Source organism: Abramis brama (genome assembly GCF_963993115.1).
Source record: "Abramis brama genome assembly, chromosome: 22".
Lineage (NCBI taxonomy): Eukaryota > Metazoa > Chordata > Actinopteri > Cypriniformes > Leuciscidae > Abramis > Abramis brama.
In genome coordinates, this window is record NC_139984.1 from 16,294,854 (window position 1) to 16,316,481 (window position 21,628).

Below are 21,628 nucleotides of genomic sequence, written 5' to 3' on the forward strand. Positions count from 1 at the left end.
TTGTATTAGGAGTCTTTTTATCTGCTGTATTGGTGAACTACTTGGGGAAAAGTAATTTAATGCTTTGAAGTGCAGGAGAATATTGCAGAATGACTTGCTTCCCACAAATGAAAAGTTGTTAGAGGAATGATCAGGTGTTATTTTTCAATGAGACAATACTCCTGCCCAAGTTGCAAAGACAAGTAGTGGCTTGAGAACAAGTCCATCAGGCTCATGTTTGGCCTGGTCAGAGTCCAGATTTGAACCCTATAGTGAATATTTGGTCTGACATTAAACTCAAACGGACTGGGTAAAAAACTGTCTTCAAGTTGGGGAAAGCTATTCAGTGCTGTTACTTTATCTACAGTATTTGTGCAGTTTTTGTTAACTTCCTGTCCAGGGATTTGTGATTGAAATGGTTAAGACCATTAAAAGACCAATAAACATTTTGCCATTTTTGGCTTGGCCCATTTTCCCCCAATTGGCCAATTTTAATTTTCATTTGCTGACAATTCCAGTGCAAAAATATTTTAATAATCTTTAACCAGCTTTATAAAGACACTTGCCATGTCAGACAAATCACAATAAATAATAACCTCAAAATAACTGTTTATAGAAGAATGGTGAACGTGATTTCACCAAGTACAGCAACATTCCAATCAACCAATCAGATTTGAGGGGCAAGTTTACAGTTTATGTCAGGTTCAGGCTTACAAAGGGTTAGGTGCTTCTACATCAGTGTTATTCACCATCATTTCCCTCTGATTTTAAGGAGAAGTTATGGGTAGGGTTAGGGGGAAGGGATAAGGCTAGGACTCAATTTTCAGATGGGAATGTTGTTCCAGGAACGTGTCTTACTTGGCAAAATCACAGTGACCAGAGAGGAATATAATTTTATTCAACTGAATTCAGATGTTGTAGCATTTTACCACTTGTCAAAGAACTGCATTTAAACAAGATGTTATAAGGGAATTATACTGACATGTATTGCACTTATTGCAAAAAAAAAAAATATATATATATATATATATATATATATATATATTTTTTTTTCTTTTCTTTTTTTTTTCTTCTGAATTTCAGAAAATTAATCCTTTCTAAAGTGAGTTAAAGCTACACTTTTGAAGAAGTCTGGATGCAGTTACATGCTTCAACCACAGGGTGTCCTCCTGACAGCAGCGTTCAGAGGTTGAGTTTGCTCTCTCAGCACTATGGTGTAGAAGAAAAGTAACTTGTAAAAGTTGAAAAAAGTAGTTTGAATTTTGTAAAGCAGCACTAAAACGGCTTTTATGTCAAGTTATGTATTTTAGAACAATCACTGGCTGCAATAATCAAGTTTTAACATGAAGCTAAATAGTTGAAAGGATTTCATGAAATACTGGACAATTATTTTGGACAACAGTCTATGGCCAAGTCATCCAATAATTTAACAATGGTAACTGTAGCATAATATATTTATTGGCTCCTTCATTCCTCATAACATTGTTATGTTAAAGCATTTACTGGACAAATACATTGAAACATTGAGAAAATACATTTCTGTAAAGCTGCTTTGAAAAAAATATGCATTGTAAAAAGCGCTATATAAATAAACGTAACTTATGTTAATGCTGGTCCTCCAGTATACATTTCAAAATGTCACAATTTTCGTCATGACCGGTACACCAAACTATTAAGAAAGGAACAGCATCTGTAGTTTTCTTCATATTAGTTTATTTCATCCAAGATTTGACTATAATACATGTGCAGCTATGTCGTAATATAGTATTTATCCTTTTAAAAGTTTCATTATGTGAAACAAATTTACATCAAGTAGTACTAATAAGAAAATACTGATAATTTCAGTACAAATCTATACCTTAAGATTTATCTGACAAGCTCATTATCAAAAAGAGGAATTGACAAATGAATGATAATGCTTAAAAGCCTATCTCTAGGTCTCTCAAAGCATGTGCTCATATGATCTCCTTTAGAAATGCAAAGATATTCACAGTTTGGAAAATAGCAAGTTATTCTTCATATTTAGATTTCCCCTAAAGGTCTGAGCATTAAGTTCCACCAAAGATACAAGGAGAAAAATTAAAACACCATTTTTGTAGAGATGATCTAAAATAAAAAATGAAAATCATGAGGTTTTTATGTCAGCTAAAACAAAAGCAAGTAAAAAAATACATAGAGTCTATTTTAAAATAAATAAAACTTCTGTGGTTACAATCCCAAATCGTATGTAGTGGTTAATGTGAAATTAATTACCACAGCTAAAGACTCCATTCAATATGTCGTTTGTATATGAACGATCTGGATGAAGTGTGTATGATCACAGCTACAGTGCGTGTGCTACTCCAAGCAGGTTTTGGTAATGTAAGTGCCATGAAAAGCTCCGTGTGATGATGGGTAGAGGAACCGAGCAGACGTGTGCTTTGCTCACAGATGCCCAGTGTTTAGGATTCTCATCAGCAATTATAAAGAGAGAAAGGGGAGATAACGAAAGGCTACTTTGGCTAAATCTCCATCAGCAGGTCGTACTGTAAGAGAATAGGCACATCCGTCTCTTGTCAGTCTCTTCCAGTGCATCTGCTGACACAAACTCTGAGATCTTTAAAGTTCGTATTGAAGCTTACAGCTGTGACGTCATGCATATCATTATGATATGTATGCGTAAGGACAAGAAGGGGAGACATGTACCAACAGTCATATGGACTTAAATGAATGATTTGATTTTGAAAGTAAGAGCTTAATATTTGTTCATTTGTCCAGTCATTCATAAAAGAGGTCATTTTTTAGTAATTAGAATTATCACTCAAGTAGGAAGGCCCCACTCACTATTTTGGAGATGACAATATGATGATGATATTGTGCATTTTTGCCAGGACTGAACAGAGGGTTTTGTCGCTGAGACTTCAACCAGTTGAATGTACAAAAAACAACAACAACAACAACACATCAGTGAAGTCTACATAGACCAAATCATGCCTATCCCATAGTTGAAACTAATCCCATCATCACATAATTTCTGAAGGGTTTGGCTGGTATGCTGCTGACGCAAAAAACCCCAATAAAAACTAAAATATTTTGACAGATATTCAATATTCATAGTGGTTCAATAATCACAATAAATCAAGGGTTGTTTTCACCAGGATTCATTTGCAACGCTTATTTTTAAAGAGGTAACACTTTAAAATAAGGTTCAACTTGTTAATATTAATTAATGCATTATGTATCATAAATCAAAAACGAACAACAATTTTTACATTTTAGCAAGGTTAATATTAATTTATTCATAAATATACTATTGTTCATTGTTCATAACATGTTAACTTTATACAATTTGAAATGTTAAAAAAGTACACGGAAATATTGTTAATTGTTACTTCATGATACCTAATGCATTAAATGTATTGTTTGCCCAAAAATGTAAATTATGTCATCATTTACTCACCACCACTTTGTCCCAAACCTGTAGGACTGATAATGTCTTTGAATACGTTTTGTTTTTGTCCATACAATGAAAAGCAATGGGATCCAAAATAACACTGGACCCCATTGACTTTCAATGTATGAACAAAAACAAACAAACACAAATACATTTTGTTGTCTTCCACAGAATAAATAAAGTCATACATGTTTGGAATGACATTAAAGAGAGTAAATGATGACAATGTTCATTTTTGGTTGAACTATCCCTTTAAATAATTTCAACAAACTGACCCTTATTGCAAAGCATCACAGGACGCTCTTCATAAATGAAACAGCTTAGTGTCCACTTCAGAGCGCTCCTTTGAAACATCACAGCTAATGATGATCTATTCCAAAGGGTTATCAAGTAGATATCGTGGGTCAAATAAACCACAGGTAGCAGGAAGATAGCCCTTGTCATAAAGAAACATATGCGGTACAAATAAAACATAGCACAATGAAAAATATGACATTAATAATTTGTCTTTTTTGGCTATGAATAAAAACTTTTGAGATAATAAAAGACATCTGCAGTCTACAACTGTTCTGAAATGTCCGATCAAGTGAAAATACCTCCTAATCATTCGCTCGAGTGCCACAAAAGTTCAGAGAATAGGTAAGCTGGGTGTGTTAGTGTTGCAGACAGGAATGGATGAGGAGCCTATTTCAGTTCCTTCTGAAGTTCTGTAGCTCAGACTCAGTTACCATGGTAACGCACACAGGCTGGTTAAGCCCATTGTACTTTGTTCTCTGTCATAATGCTGGAGCCGCATGGCTCGAAAGGGAGTGGTTGTCAAAGTAAAAAAAAAAAAAAAGATTGTCATGATTCATACGCAGCAAAGTGAGTATCTGTTCTCAGTCACGTGATGGGCATCTTCATTCATTCAATCGCACTGACTCATGAAGTTCATTATTACTCAAGAAGCAGCTATTTTTGGTGCTGTGCCATTCTCCATGGGTTCAATGATGGGGACTACCTGGTCCCTGCGGTTATAGAGAAGTGCTGTAAGGTGCTGTGGTGACTGTCCTGCTCTTTTGGTCCTGGACTCACTGGTCACCCAAGTATAAAGACATGCATTTTCAGTCCTATGGCACACAAGAGTGTGTATTGGCATGTGTGTGTGATTATATGCGGCGTGTGCGTCTCTACAGTGTAATGACTGTGCCGTCCTCCTCTAGATTACGCCCCTCCAAACCCCTGTCGCGGGCATTTAGAGACCCTACGCTTGCGCTGGTCGCCATGGTACCATTCGAGGGGCGGAGGTCGAGGTGAGGCTCATATCGGGGCAGAGCGGGCATGCTAGAGCTTGCCATCGCCCGTGCCGCTGCCTGCGGATTGAGTTTAGTCCCTCCGACCGCCTCGATCACCAGATCCTCCTCGTCCTCGCTCTCCTCGTCCGGCTCAAAGTTCTGGATAATATGGGACGGGGTCATAGCCATGGAGCCTGGTGTCGAGTAACCGTAAACACTGGTGCTGCTGTCCGAAGATCGTCCTGAGCTGCCGGATGTGGCTCCGCCTCCACTGCTGCGTACCACGTTATTGCGCTGATTGGCCGGTTTGACGGTTATAATGAGGTTGTGGCTATTAGCAATCATCATGTCCGTTACTTGGTCCAAAGACTTTCCGCTCACCTCAATGCCGTTGACTTCGAGCACCTCGTCATTGACGGCCAGCAGTCCTGTGCTCTCTGCCAGGCCCCCAGGGACCATGCGGGAGATGAAGATGCCCGGGACCTTTTCCAGGCCCTGGGGCGTAACGCGAACGCTGGAACCGTCGCGGATGTAGAAGCCCAGTGGTTTCTCCTGACCATGTTTGTATAGACGGACACGTCGATGAGTCTCTGGGAGGATGTCCACATCGATGATGGAGGACACTGGGCGGAAATCTTTGGGCAGGCTGATGATGATTGGAGGCTTCTTCTTGTTGGCGTCCGGGCGAAGGAGGACTGCTGCAAGCACCGCCGGGGTCTTCTTACGGGTCACAGTGTCCGTACCGAATGAAGAGTAATCTGCCTCCTCTGCACAAAAGGAGGAAAGAGAGAAAGAGAATGTAATATGTAAAGCTTATGTTAGGCATTGCAATTGAAGAATAACTGAGGGTTAAAAACAAGTTATGTTCTATTAGGAATGGATTACAATAGTCAACTAGTCTATTAAACAAAGGTCATTAAAATTACACTGTTATGATAGTTTGATTATAAAGTAGCCTATATTTGAGACTATAGGCTAATATAGATCTGACTGTGAGAGACTATAGTTTGACTTCTAGTTACACATTGACATTACATTACAGAATAGCTCTTTCGGCACTATCCTGAATAATGTAAAAGCATTAGTTTCATGTGTGATTGAACGGAAGAGAGGCTCTCGGGAGCGCATGCAAATATCACATCCTTTTGATTTTCCCGGCAAAAACGTCCTGAGTCCTTCACATAAAATCAGTCTACAGGCTTTAATACACAACCTAAAAAGTAGGGGAAGGTCTTGTTTTTTAAGTTTTGTTACAAGCTGTTCACATATTGGCAATAAAAAAGTGATTATGCATGAAAATTCATACATATAGACCCTTTAAATGATAAATGAAAATCATAATTTAAAATAACTATTTTTTTGCTTTTACTTTATTAAAAATAAATTGTAATAAAAAAAAAACTAAAACGCATTGACACTTTTCAGTGGCTCAGTCAACAGTTCAATATCAGCGTATTGTTGTGCATGTAAACACGCATATTATCTGTGCAAGTTCATTATTTAACATGTACAAATTATCACGTTTTTTTTTTGTTGCACTTGTACTACTATTCCCACAGCTTTGTAAGTAGAGACCTGCAGGGGATACCGTGGTAGAGAATGCCTGCTTGTTAGTTTCCCTCCGCCTCTCAGCTAATGTGTAATCTACTGTAAATCCAAGCCTCCTTTCAACCTCGCTCTCTTTCTCTCTCTCTCAGCTGCCCTTTATGAATTCCTCAGAGGCTTAATCACAGCCTGGACTTTCACCTGCAAGACATTCATACTCAAGATCAAAAAGGAGAATAGAGTAGGAAGAGCGAGAGGATATAAATGTACGTAGGTAAAAAGGCTAGAAATGTCTGAGAGAGTTCAAAGCAGTACCAAGTGTTTTTCTGAACTCCATTTACATGAGCAAACAATGGTTAACCTAAGAGATGTAATTATTAACAAAACCAACCATGTTATGAGTTTATTACTAACATCTCAATTATGTTATTTACTGATCTTTTGTATCTAGGTCCGACAAGGTTTGTGACTTAAAGCCATGCATTTTTATGGATTGTTTTATGCCATAAACCTGAATTGTACCTCTAAAATGAAACTATCTTCCTGTACGGTGTTTGTTTAACCAGGACTATGTTAGCAAGGATGAGGCTGTGTGATCTAGCATGCGAATAGATTTCACTTCAGCCCAAATATAGTCAAAACACACAAGATTGATTGTTCAGTGAGAGAGAGTAAAGGTCCCCCTGCCAGTTCCCACAAGAAAACTACCTGGATCGTCCTTGTGTTTTGTTTCAACGTGAATAGGCAGACCTGTGTTGAAATTTTAACAATCATTTGGCAACATGCCTTCCATACCTGCAGACATAATAAAAAATCTCATTCTGACCTAACAGAGCTGAGATTTATTCACAAACACGCAGCATGCACACACAAGTTTCAGCAATGCAAGTTTGGCAGAAGCAGTCGAGCATGTATGGAGGTCTCTTTTCATCTCCTCCAGCGTTCTTCTCCTCTCTTCTCCTCTCTTCCTTCCTTATCTGCTCCACTCTTCCATATTAAAGCTTAACAATGGCTTCATAGTCAGTGTTGAAGGGCAGCATGGGAAGTGCCTGAGGGCCACTCAAATAAGCACAAACTAGCATTTCTGTTAGCTCAGAGGTCCACAGGAGAAAAAGCGAGTGGATTGCAGTGATGTATGAAAACTGCATCATGCTGACAGACACACAACTTCATCATCAACTCACTCCTGAACACAACACAGTTTGTTCTTTGTGAAACCTGATGTTATCACTAGATAAACTAGTCTAGTCATAATGGCTCATCACAAATATGATAGAGACGATCATGTGTTTTAGTCAAACATAGACACGCAAACATACAGGTCTTATTACACCCCGTCATGCATTGGGCTCTCTACAATCAGGGGATACAATCAATTCTCAACACGAACAAATAGTTGACATGAATTTCCAAGATTTTGCTACAAATTTTCCAGATGTTCATGATTACAGCATGAATACTTATTTTCACTAAACTTTACAATATTTTTAATGCAGAAAAGTTTTCTTAAGAGACTTTTTAAGTAAATTGAAGACATTTATGTTACAAAATATTTCCATTTCAAATAAATGCTGTAGTTTTAAATTTTCTATTCAAAAAATGTATCACGGTTTCCACAAAATATTAAGCTGCACAACGGTTTTCAACATTGATAATAATAATAATAAATGTTCCTTGAGCATCAAATCAGCATATTAGACTGATTTCTGGAGGATCATGTGACTGAAGACTGAAGTAATGATGCTGAAAATTCAGCTTTGCCATCACAGGAATAAATTACTTTTTAAATATATATTATAATAGAAACTATTTATTTTAAACTGTAATAATATTTCACAATATTACTGTTTTTACTGTATTTTAGATAAAATAATTGCAGCCTTGGTGAGCCGCTCTTTCTCTTTCTCATCTTGGATTTCTCTGCAGTTGTGTGTTAATATGGCAGCTGAAATGTGACACTGGCTTTATCTGATACTGTGGTCACCACTGACCGTGGCTTGTGGAAGCACCTTCCTCACTTCCTGTCAGAGGACACCAGGATGCAGTCTGTGTGATCAGTCTGTCATGTCAACCAGTGAGAGTAGTGTGCGTGTGTGTAAGAGCTTAGTGAAATGCAGCCCCAACTTTGCTAGATGATCAGTATCCCATTACGCAGGGTCTTACAGTCCCAAGGTCAGGTGACCGTTTGTGTATTCTTAACTGTTCTGCATTTAAGTAATTAATAAAGAGTTAATATTAAAATAAAAAAATACTATTAAATCTAAATAAACTAAATATAAAACACTAAAAGTAAATGCTACAAGTGAATTTGGGCATCGCAATAATGCGCATTATAAAAAAAGAATAGGCCTGTTTATTTTGAGATTTGCTAACGATCATTATTTGTGTTTTTAAAGATTAACTTTAAGTGTGTTAGATGATTGCAAAGGTAAACTAAATGTAAAAATAGGGCAAATGAACAATTAAATACCAGGTATCTGCCGATACCGAAAAATCTTTAATATCGTCCGATAATTAGCGATACAATATCAATATATTGTGTATCACTTAAAAAGAATAAAATACTTTTTTCTAGGCCACTGATATGACACGCATCAGGAAATCATATTAAACATATCTACTTTTCATGTCTATAGGTGTAAGAACAAAGTACCTTCACACTAGGGCTGTCACTTTTGTGAAAAAATCCTGTTCGATTTTTGAGACATAATGTTCATTGAATCGATTGTAAAATCGATTTTCCATGTCTAAAGACGTTTCCATTTTAAACGCAAAATATGGGCAAATCCACGGACAACGAACAGACATTAGGACGAACGTAAAGAGGGCGCTTTAGACACGCACAAGTCTGCAATATTTCTGATGATTTATTGGCGTGAAGTTTCGTACACAATGACAAACAGGAGTGCAACATTCTCGAAAAACAATAAGCAGAGTGAACTGCCATAGCATAAATGAAAAACATTACCTCAGTCTTCAACATGGCTGCGTTTACGATTAGAAATGTCAAACAAATTTCGCCTACGTAGGCGATTGTAGACGCGTAGCCCGGATTTGTATCTGAGTGCATGAGACTGTCTGCATACCGGCAGAATTCAGTTTTATAGTAAAAAGAGACGCATTATGCAGAAGGATAATTTGCTGTTATGCGTGTTTGTCAGAGCCTGCAGTTGCTGTATGACGCGCGTTCGCTGCGGGCGTATCGTGACGAGCTGGACGCGCTCCGAGAAAAGACCGTTAAAATCGATTCCCTATTTTCGTTTTCGAAACTTGCGTTGGTTGGTCCAATCGATTGTGCAATCGTTTTTCGAACGTAAAGTGACAGCCCTACTTCACACTCTGTTCTTACACCTATATACTTGGTGCACCTTCCAAACATTACGAATACATAAAATATACTCTGAACATTGAACACTGAAATCTGCAACTTATGTAATTTGTTTAGATGACACCTATTTGATTAGTGACTATTGATTGTCAGTTCAGAAGTTTGCAGGCATGTTCGTGAGTAGCATCCCACGAGGAGCGTGAAAACAATAGAGATGTCACACCGTGTCTCTGCTCACCGCAAACTGTGAGAGACTCATCTCATCCAATATTCAGCAGGCCTTATGAAGGCCGCGATGGCTCATGTTTCACTTTTGTGAATGTCTCATTCAGTTTTCTTTTTTGCATGTGCTACTTTCTGTTTACAGTCTCGCTCCACAAAGCTGCTTGCAGAGAATTGTGCAACCAGATTAGTCAGACGAGCAGCCGCTGACATTTCTGCTTCTTTAAGGTTAAGTCCAGACGTCTCCCACATGAGGAGTGTGTACCATCCCGTTCCAGTCACGGCACGATAGAGGAGAAGGGAGAAGAGCGGGTGGAGAAAGGGCTATAATGAGTGCTTATTATTAGGAATGAGAACGAGAATGAGTGATGGTTGATGGGTAAAAAACTTTTGAATAGAGAAACTTTATGAGGTGATTATATTCTGCATACTTCTGCGACACAGCTATACGATAAAGTTAGACCTCTTCTGATAACAGAGGTAGACAGCAAAGGCTGAGAGCAATGAAACATGGGAAAATCCCTTGAGAATAAGATACAGAGAGAACATGTAGAAAAAATAAGGTGCACTGTGTATGAAACTTGCATGGGAATCATTACAGCAGTTTCTAATGTAAGCAAAAAATTCAAGCAATTCAAATGGCTTATTATGTGTAAACAACCTTGAGCCGCCAACGCATCATCGTCATCATCATGCATTTCCTGTGAACTGTACGGACAGCAGAACACCTGGTGTCAAGCATTAGGTCTTCAAACTAAGATCTTTAAGTCTTATATGCACAGAGCCAGGACTGTTGACTATATGCACATCAAATTTGATCCATTTAGCAACTTACACTGAGAGAACATCTGAATGATATGTACAGCGGCCACAATTCATTTAGTTTTTATGTGCTAGGGAGCAGGTAAATGAGAAATAGTTTCAGCGTTATTCATTCAAAAGCATTCAATCGAATTTCATCATGTGTCTATAAGAAAATGAAGAAATTATATGGTAAAAGGGTTATTCCATCTCAAGTGGTTCAATGGTTCATTTTTAATTTTTCAATTATTGGACCACTTAATATGGAAAGATCTAAAACGTTGTGAAATTTGTTTTTTTATTTCTACATTTGAGGCAAGCCAATATTTTTTTCTGTAGTAATCAACAAAACTGTGTCATGTTGTTGATTACCACAGGAAATAAATTCTAAGTAATGTTGCATAGCACAGGACTGCTTTCACATATAGTTCCTTTATAATGCTCTGTGAACACCTTTATGGACACATTTAAGACCGAGCAGTATGTGTGTTTAATAAGAGTGTGCGTGGGTAGAATGACTCCTTGATGTCATGTAACTACTGCTGCCTTCAGTTTAATTAATGCTGACGCTGCTCATTCTTCTCTCTCCCACTCTTTTCCTTCAGTGCATCATCTTTATCCCTCTGACACATTCTCTATCTCTCTCTGGTCCCACAGACCACCTAAAGGTTCTTATTGACATCGATGGTTCCATGAAGAACCTTTTACATGCATGACATTGCACAAAAGGTTCTTTAGTTTATTAAAATGTTCTTCAAACTAAGAAAAAAATGGTTCTTTTCTGTTTACCGAAAAGTTCTTTGGGGAACCAAAAATGGCTATTCTATGGCATTGCTCCAAAAACCCTCATTTGGAAGCTTTATTGTTAAGAGTGTACAGTCTATTCAGATCATTCTGATGCATACTGTACACAAACATTGCAAACTCCAATATGATTGGCTGGGTTTAAGCAATTTTCAGGAATCAGAGTGCTCAGGCTTTAATTAGTCTGCCTGTAAATAAATTTGTACTTAAGTACATGAGTAAACTAGATATACATGAGCAGAACTATACTGTATACCTTTCTGTTTTGGTTATGCCTGTGAAATAATTTGGATAGAAATTCTGATCAGTCTACACACATTTTCACTCTTTTTCCATGTAAAAGATGATGGAATTGTGGAACAGAGACTTCCTGCAGTCAATAGTAGCTGGGACACCCTGTCAGCAAGGACCTGTCTGATAACCTGCACCTTCTCTTGCATTTGACTCTGTGAAGAATATGAATTGCACTGTAAAGGTCACATGGTCAGAGTTCAGTTTGGAAGGTGTTTTACCGCTCTGAGGTTAATCATACACAGAAGCCTCATAAAACACTAAAGTCATCAGCATTCCAGACTTGTGACAGAGGCAATAAAGAACAGATGATCCTACATCAGGGGTCGGTTTCACAAAGATAGACTTTGACTATGGCTTAGATATAGTAGATAGTCAGACTTCAGATAGACATCTAAATCAGACCGTTGCACAAAGCACTTAAGACTCTGACTATCTTAAGTAGGACTACACTGCAATGCATTCTGGGTAAAATAAGACACTTTTCAAAACAAAAAACATGGCGGATCGAGTTATGGTGTGTTCACACCAAACGCGAATTTAATTATTTGCGCGAGTAGATTACATACAGAGTCAATGCAAGGGCGGCGCGAATGACGCGAATTGGGCGACGCGTTTGCCGCGAACGCTCGATAATCGCCTCAATCGCGTCTTCCGCGCAAGTTGAAATATTTCAACTCGAGCGGAAAATTCGCGTGAAGATAATTAGTCATTTTTGGCGAACAGGTGAAATATCTGAGAAAAGAAGACAAAAGGGACTGCAGTATGCATTCGAGGGATATATCCACGACATAATATGCAACAGATTAGAGAATAATTTAATCAAAATTGAAGCTAAAGCCTATAGGTCCCAGCACAAGCAACAGCCGCCTCATATGCTGACCATTCAAATGGGAAACACACAAATTGAGGAACAGCTATGTGCATGCACAGCGGGGTGAGTTAAATTTGAAAATAATATAATAATTATAAATCAAACAGCTTATGCATAAATCTTGTGGAATAAACACAAGACATTAGCCTGACCACTTTGCAATGATAACATTCTCCCGCTTATATTTTTAGCGCACCAGGCTACTGCTCACACGTCGTGGAGCAAAGATAGGTGTTTTTGTTAATCCTATCATCCCGGAATTTCTCCCCTTGGGTTTTAGGTTTCGAGAAGGAAAAAAAATTCCACCCCTCTGTCCAAACTTTTAGGATACCGGGTATCAGATTTGCACAATCCATACGCACAACGCTTCGGCAAGTTTCCCTCGCTCGAAAGCTTGCCAGACCTCCCGCGCCTAGTTACAATTGCTAAGCCACAATTGGCCTGTGGCGTTTTTCGGGCGTGGCTTAGCGAAGGGTCAATTAATACTTTTATTCAACAAGGATGCATTATATTCATCAAAAGTGACAGTAAAGATATTTATAATGTAATAAAAGATTTCTATTTCAAATAACTGCTTTTTTTTAAACTATTAATTAAAGAATCCTGAAAAAAAATAAAAAAAATAATCAGTTTCCTAAAATACTTTTAAATCATAATATCTCCCAATATTACTGCTTTTTTCCCCCAATCAAATACAAGCAGCCTTATTGAATATGAGAGACTTTCAAATACATTAAAAAAATCGTACTGATCCCAAGCTTTTGAACGGTAGTGTATATTAAAATAAGCATCTAAAGTATCGACACATACAATACCATGAGAAAAAGTACCAATATAAGATGATATCGAGACCTCTTATGAAGCACAAGAACAACTCAATTTGAACAAGAGTTGACAACAAATACTGTGTTTGTGAATGTCTTGCCCTTTTATCCAATACAGGACTAATCAGTGACCAGGGTCCGGTTGCATAAACCGTTAAGACTACTCATCACATTTTTTTCTGTAAGACTGTTCATAACTGTTTCAACAAGTCAGTTATACAAAAATGTAGATTGGTCTAATTTGTTATTCGAAAGTAAGACTGATTGCCCCTTGATTCAATGCTGGTTGGTCAAAGTACTTAAGACACAGTCTTAACATAAGGGCTAAGGCTATGTTTATGCAACTGACCCCAGGTCTACGCTATTTCTTTTTCATCAATCAGGTAATAGCAGAGTGTTTTCCCACTAATATCACCTCCTTACACTCCCACCTTTTCCCATCACCTCCTTCCTGATCTGGTCCCTCTCTACACCTCCATATGTTCACAAACTTCTTCATTCCTCGCACCCATGTGCAGCCATCCTGTCCTGTCTAATCTAATCAGCAGAGGTGATCAGAGTCTGACCACATTCCACACAGTGTGACGCCTCCCCCAAATCCTGCAGCTAACTGCCCCTTCCCCCCAGAAGTACAACCTCTTCCACCCTCCACCCCTCCTTCATCCCGCTCCGCTTCATTGACAACACCAGAGAGGCACTGGGCCGAACGCACTGGCCCTCTCTATCCAGGCATGATGACATAACAGTGTCCCAGTGCTTCTGTGTATCAGTCTGACATTCCTTGACCCTGGAATTCCTCCCTCTTATTAAAGCGGCTCCTCCTAAAACTGAAACGGCAATAAAAGCTGCAGACGTCACAGGTGTCAATAAAACTCAAGCCCACTCCTGTGCCCTGATTCAGCTGATGACATGAATGGAAAAGTAAACAAATTAGTGGTTTCAGCAAAGAAGAGGAGTGGTAAAGCGAAAGAGAGAGGGAAAGAGTGGGCAGATTCCTAAAACGTAAGTCACGGCACTCTCTAGAAACTATTCCATTTGCTTTCCAGAACCACACCTCTCAGACAGGTGAGGCCAGCAGGGAGGATCCCAAAACATGCTAAGAAAACTATGAAAGGAATGGAAATAATGTGTAATGAATGACACAATGAAATGAATCACAGGGCTATTATTAGAAACAGATGAAAGTTTTAATTTTAGTGAACAAAAGACGGATTAATGCTAATACTATTAACCGACTCGTATATTAATCTCAGCAGAAATACTCAACTACAACCTCCTTCAAAACAAGATTTTGTAATTTGGTTTAAATGTTAAAGCTATCAAGTAAATGTGTGGATGCTCAAATTGAAGCTTTGCTCAAAACCTAGTGAGCTGTCAGCTGCCACCTAGGGAGCTTTCTTCTAAGTTCTAAGGCAGCATCCTAACCGAAATGGAACCTCATAAGTGACAGATTTAGAACGCTATGCAGAGGCAGCAAGTCCACACTCCACATAAATAATGATCCTTGCGCGAAGAGCTCGGGAGACTCGACTCTTTAATCTCTGCATGTTGATAACAGGTCGCAACAATGCAATTTTTAGGGTGAACGCAAAGAAAGATTTGGGACCCCCATGCCAAAGGAAGGTGGTGTAGGTGTGGAGATTGAGCAGGATGTGTTTATGATACTTATGCAACGCATATGTTGCATACCCCTTTTCTGTCCTGCTGGTTGCTAAGCTACACTGTATAAAATGTAATTTTTCCAGAAAAATACCTGTTGACTGGTTAACCGTAAATTGTAAATCAACTGCATTGTATGTGAAAGTGACATGTGAAGGCCAAGTAAGGTAACCCATACTTGAAATTTTAGCTTCAAGTGAGTTATACATTTAGCACCTGTATTATTATGGTGGTTATTATCAGTAAAAAAAATAAAATGTTTTGGCAGTTCAAGTAGATCTACAAGTAGACCAACCAAAGTGCCTTGAGAAGCTGCTTTAATCACGCTATATAAAATAAAATATGCCATCCCATAATACTTTTTTTTACTACATTAACAATTTATTTTCTAGTGTATAAACATGATCTTAATAAGCATATAAATATATCACATTGGGAAAAACAGTTTTGTCTTTCTGTATTTAATTAACTATTGAGAAAAGAGGTTGCTGCAACAATGCTGCCCAAAATGAGGTATTTTAGAGGGCTGCATAACATTGAAGGAACATTTCACATCAGGAGCATTCCTATGATGCCTTAAAACACTGTCCAAGGAGGTTTTGTAACAGAGATTATTTCCTGAAATCAGTTGGTATCAATGTAGAGCACAGAAAATATAGAGCAAAGAGCCAATATTATGACATAGCAGCTGAGCAGGATGTCTGATCAGGAAATCAATGATGATGCAAATAGACACACAGGTGGCAACACCCCTTAAGCCAGCAAACGTGTATCCACAATAGACAGACAGTGCCGTAACCACCATAGACACTGAGGGTGGAGGGACGTCCCACTCAGTATTCAGACAGAGGATTCACCATTTTCAATGGTTGAGTCTTAAATGATTAAATTTGGTCCGGTCCTCCACAATCCTGATTCCTGAATATCTAATATCTATTTCCAGCACGCTACAATCACCACTCAAGAATCTCGTCATTAACCCCAATCAGCTTGGGCTCTTCACTGCTGCCATGGTAGCAGGTAAACAAGCATGGGTATTGGTGTATTGTAGTATTCCTGATGTTGTCTGAAAAAGCATGCATGTCTGTGTTGGGACGGGACACCTATAGAAACACATAAACCCTCATTTGGAGTGTTTAGATGTACATTTACACCCTACAAAACATCCTCATTAAAGATCCAGTAAGCTGAGCTCAAGTCAAGCCACTTGAATATGCAAAACAGGCTACGACAGAACAAAACCCAGAATTCCAAACACAATCCACAGACGAGGCGCACCGCTCAAGAATGCTCCCGTCCCCCCCATCCCCCACGTAAACTCCAACCACAACGAAGGCTATCTTAACCCAGATCACTGAATGTGTGCCATTCAACGACGGCAAGACGCTGCACAAAAGATTTCAGTTAGTTTGACAGTCTTACTGTGCACCTTGATGTGATTTCAAAAATAGTGTGCTGGTTCCCTACAAAGTGCAAAAAACACTCTGGATCTGATGTGGTCACATTTTTATTAGTCTTTATTTCTCATAACGTGTGCTTTTTCTGGGCAAGTCAGAATGAACTGCAGAACTAATAGGGTCTCAAGAACGAGCACGTCGCGTAGCTGTGCACAGAAGACCAACGGTCAAGTTTAGGATTTTAAATAATACATTAAATTTCAGTTTGTTTTTCACTAAACCTTATCGTATACTGCAAGAACACTTGGAATATATGGCACGCGTTGCAAGGGATCATTCTGTGACACTTTTGCATCTTTTTTAAAGCTTGATGCCGGCCACTATTCACTGCCATTATATGGATGAGCACAACAGGACATTTTTTAACTTTTAACATTTCTCCTTTTGTGGTCCGAAAAAGAAAGAAGGGCATACAGCATTAGAACAACACCAGGGTGAGTAAATGATGACTTCATTTTCATTTTAGGGTGAACTATCCTTTGAAGAATATTGAGATTGAGAGCCAATCAAAATCTACCTAACTTTAAAGGAGCATTTATTGCCCGTTGGTATGAGCACTAATATGGTTATCGTTATAGTTCTTGTTCTTGGTTTACCATGTTCAGAATTTCTACATAAAATGCAAAAAATGTATTAAAAAAAGGCTTCAGATTTCATTTGGACTTACTTAATCAGCCTATAACAAGTGTGCATATTAATCTATGTTGCATTTAGGGTACCAGCCTAAACATCACATCTAGCCTTTGGAATAATGTCTGCGTACCCCCTACATACACACGCATGCACTCAAAGAACTAAAACATGTGACAAGATAGGACTCCCTATGCAGAGTTAAAGTGGGCGGGTCCTCATGTGCTTCCGTGACATATTCTGCCATAGCAACAGGTCACAGCATGAAGCTAGCGTCACCGTGTAATTGAAACGCAGGCCACACAATGTTACACAGTGACCCCTCTAATCTCCACCTGACAAAGTGGCTTACCATCTACAGGTCATATGGCACACAGACACAGCTTAGAGTGGGGCACCCCACAGTCTGGGGCCACAACACTCCAAAACCACACAACAACTGTGAACTGCGTTACTTTAACTTTATATTGTTCCTTTCAAATAAGCTTAGCCAAGGGTTCAAAGTCTAGAAGTCTGAAGGCGTTTAACCCAAATGAAGAAACACTTGGCCACATTATTTTAAGAAAAACACATAGGCCTGAAGGAAGATTATGCAATATAATAAGCCTTGCGAAATGTCTTAAATATCATAGGCTAAACGTAAAACAGTAAATAACTTTAAGATACAATATCAATCAAATAAGCAATGATAAACATTTAGGAAAGATAAACAATGAATATTTAAATTCAGCTGTGTTGACAAAGAATGAGAATGAGAAGAATGAGACCTTACCCAGCTAGCAACCAAGTTACCACACAGATATACTCGCTTCCCTTAGAACAACATAACCTGTCACATTATAATCTGATATAACTGATATATAAACAAAAGCACCACTTCTGGTCTAACAGCTTCCTGAAGCACAGCTACTGCCTCCACATAGGCCTATATTATCAGTTGAAACACATTTGTGCATATTATTCAACTACATATAAATCATACAGATGGACAAATGAACTACAACTGTGAGTGTTGAAGTTTGACCAATAACCCACTTAAAAAAAACAACCCTCACCTTTCCGCTGCAAGAAGAGACGGAGCAGGGGCGCTGCCACGGACATTGCTTTATGGTAGTTGTCATCGTTGTTGATTGGCAGCAGGTCCCCGTGAACATCGGCGTAACCCACAAGCAGGTCGACGTTAGGGATCCGATGCACATGCTGCAGCAAGCCATAGAACTCATCAAAGCGTCCCGGCTTGGACCGGTCCAAAGAGAACCGCCTGAATTCTGCTCCAAACTAACAACATTGAACAGACATCAGTACGCACAAATGACATGGTAAAACAAGAAGTACAACAACAAACATTTCACAAAGTTTTCATTGTATAACTACAGAAAATTCCGAGTTGCCATTCATTGTAATTGATAAATATAGCTATAATCGATAAATGTCTGATATTAAAAATGTATACTACTTTTTCGAAAAGAAAATGAAAACACACTGAAAACTATTACGTCACACAGCAACTCACTCCAACATGCGCTCTTAATGGGAAAGCGCTCTTCCAGAGATATCTCTTTAAATTCGTTTTAGACTATGATCTAAATCTTAAAATAAGCAGAGACCATTAAAAATCCAAAACCTATAAATTAAACAATTGCTATTATCAGCCAAGAAACGATATGGTGCCAACATACGGTGCATCACTAGAAAAAAAGCAACAAGAACTATTTAAATGACCCCCTTTTTGCTAACTTATAAGTTACAAGATTCTTCATTTTTGAGTGAACTATCCCTTTAAGGGGAAGAAAGCATTAAATTTTAGTATAGAGTAACTAAATATAGAACAGCAGCATGAGTAGCAATCAAAATAATTATAAATTATTTATAAACCAGGAAAATCATGGGGAAAAAATCTGATGCAAAAAAATTAAATGATTAAAATGTGACTCCTTAAATTCTTTCACTATTAATAACTTATGAAACGGATTGGTAGCCTAATTAAAAAAAAACATAATGTGAGTGGGAGGACTGAGACTTAGTCAGCTGTACCGTCATCACTAGCCAAGCATGGCTTGTCCATTATAAAGTAGCCCTGTAAATCTTTGTGTTGGTGGAGTGAGTATGACCAGACTCTTGTTTACAGTGTCATCCATAATTATCAACACAAGAAAAACATGAATAAACATTTACTAAACAGCACATACATTCCTCTGGCGGTGAACAACTATCCCTACTTACAATAACATGGGCATGAACAAGAAAAAGCTATAAATGAGATTGAACCGTCTACCTAGACAAATTCCCAGAACCCTGTATACTGTATGTAGACATGTTATTCGTTTTGAGAGACAAAACCAACATTTGGTTTGTACATCAGACTACAGCGGTACTATGAAGTTATAAATATCTTCTGTATTGTTGTTCAGGCATGTATAATGCCTGTCAAACTGCTCTCACATCACAGTTGAGATAAAGGCTCACTGTGTGAGACTGGTTAAGTAACAGTTATCTTATTTATCACATGTGCAGCTTGGTATTTGATGTAACTTATTTTTGTTGAGAAGAGTCAATATTTAATTTCCTCAAACATGATCTTGTCATGTGGATGTGAAGTTTGGAATCATCCGCTTGTTTACCAAAAGACTGAGGGAACACAAGTTTGGAAGCAAGAAAGACTTTTGATAAACTGATACATTACACAAGGCATTTTAGCACTTATTCCTTAAAACAAACTAGTATCTAGGCTACCTGTGTTACTAGCACTTTTAAAAATTAACTGCACTTTATCCGATAGGAATTAGAATCTATTCAATCAGTCTTTGCTAATAGTCTCTATTCTGTTGTTACTGGTAAACAAATTATGAGTTTTTCCATTGAATTCTATGGGGATCTGTGGTTCAGATATTTATTTCCAACTTATTTTGGTTTTACTAGAAAATAAGCATTAGTTAGATACCTTTTCTTTTGTTACTGGTAACTGTTCTAATAATAGTAGTACTAGTATCTATTCCAGTTTTTCAAGTATTATTTGAATAGACACAAGTACCTGTTTATTAGTCATTACTCATTAGCATGGATACCAGTTGGCAATAACAACATTTTAAATAGAACTACAAAATAATCATAATTGCATAATAATAACTTCATTTTTAACATCATTAAAAAATATGACAAATAAAAAGTAATAATATATATATATATAACTTTTTTTTTTTTTTATTAGATAAGAAGTGTTACTAGTAACAACTGAGAAAGATACTTGTGTCTCATACTGGCATAGTTCCTAATGAATAATAGCCTCTAGTAACACTGGAACGGGGACCAGCAAGAACTAGGCTACTACATAGTCTGACATGAGCACTTGATATCTGAACCACAGATCCCAATAGATTTCAATGGTAACAGCAATTTGTATAGGCAAACACGAATAGTTATTCGTCACTATTGGGATTTTGACTAAAGGAATAAGTGCTTGTAGCCTATATGTAATGAATGATTATTAGTTTGAAAAAAAAATTATGCTAATAAATATTAAATTACTTATTAGTACTTAAAATAAGTAACAGGAAAATAAAATAGATAGTGAACTAGTTAGTTTAAATGAATAATTATTAAACGGCTTGCCATAGACTGGGAGATATTGTGACTAAACAGACTGGTCAAACACGCACGAGTTGTGTAAGTTAACATTTACAAAACAACTCAAATAAAAACTTTAAGGCATTATATTTATAACATAATAAATATCTGACAACATGAAATAAGAGCACCTGTCAAAACACTCCGATTCTCCCCAACAACTACGGACATACTGTGTCCTCATAGTAGGCTAAGTTACTAAAGCAACGGTCGATTGAAAGGTTGGCAAAACTTACCAGGACAGTGTGATTGTGTCTTAACACCCAAATGTACTGTTAAGTCTATTCCTAACACAAAGACTTATCATTCTTTGATTGAACACTAATTAATTAGTAATTGGCCCGCTGGCTACGCACCTTGCTCTTCACCTCCACGGCGTTCAGAGTTCGGTTGCTCGGCACTCGGTGGTTTTTGTTCATCTTTCGCTACCTGGACCCCGCCGCAGAAACACACTTGCCCTCCCGCGGGCTGCGCTCATCCGCCTTGAGCTCGGTCCGTCCAAAACGGCTTTTCTCGGCTTAATCCAGTTAAAGGCGCGTATCTCGCGACAGCTCCGGGTCTTTGCTTGTGTTGTTATCGGAATCGAGTAGCAACGGCGACGCCTGTCAACTGAACGTGCTCCGAAACTCTGCCTCTACCCCAACCCGCCTCTCTCACATGCACGCGCACACACACACGCTCTGCCACATAGTGTGGACGGCATGACCGTGACGCTGCGTGTGCACCCAGGAAACAGCTCAGCGTGAAGACACGATAGCAAGCGCGCCCCCTCTGGTCACAACAGCCATTCTTTTCTTCTTTATTTTGTTATGAACAAGTGAAGTGAGGCTCGTTGCACACAGAGGTGGACAAAGTGGCCTACACAACTTCCATCCTTACTTGA

The 21,628-nt window shown here is 38.3% G+C and overlaps 1 protein-coding gene across 1 annotated transcript; it reads right to left on the reverse strand.

Moving 5' to 3' along the window:
* Nucleotides 1-1,415: 1,415 nt before the first annotated feature.
* pard6b (par-6 partitioning defective 6 homolog beta (C. elegans)) lies at nucleotides 1,416-21,427 on the reverse strand. The gene is made up of 3 exons (XM_084099007.1): nucleotides 21,102-21,427; nucleotides 18,177-18,399; nucleotides 1,416-5,453 (listed from the first exon to the last, which is right to left on the reverse strand). Exons 1-3 carry the CDS (start codon nucleotides 21,162-21,164, stop codon nucleotides 4,582-4,584), a joined length of 1,158 nt encoding a protein of 385 aa, XP_083955133.1. The 5' UTR covers nucleotides 21,165-21,427; the 3' UTR covers nucleotides 1,416-4,581.
* Between the last annotated feature and the right edge of the window lie 201 nt (nucleotides 21,428-21,628).

What these genes read in the sequence shown, in the direction of transcription:
- pard6b (XM_084099007.1), bottom strand. Translation starts at nt 21,164, where the DNA reads ATGAACAAAAACCACCGAGTGCCGAGCAACCGAACTCTGAACGCCGTG. An exon ending in CCGTGGAGGTGAAGAGCAAG is followed by an intron (nt 18,400 to 21,101) that starts GTGCGTAGCCAG and finishes CAATGTTGTTAG; the next exon opens with TTTGGAGCAGAATTCAGGCG. An exon ending in TCTCTTCTTGCAGCGGAAAG is followed by an intron (nt 5,454 to 18,176) that starts GTGAGGGTTGTT and finishes CCTTTTGTGCAG; the next exon opens with AGGAGGCAGATTACTCTTCA.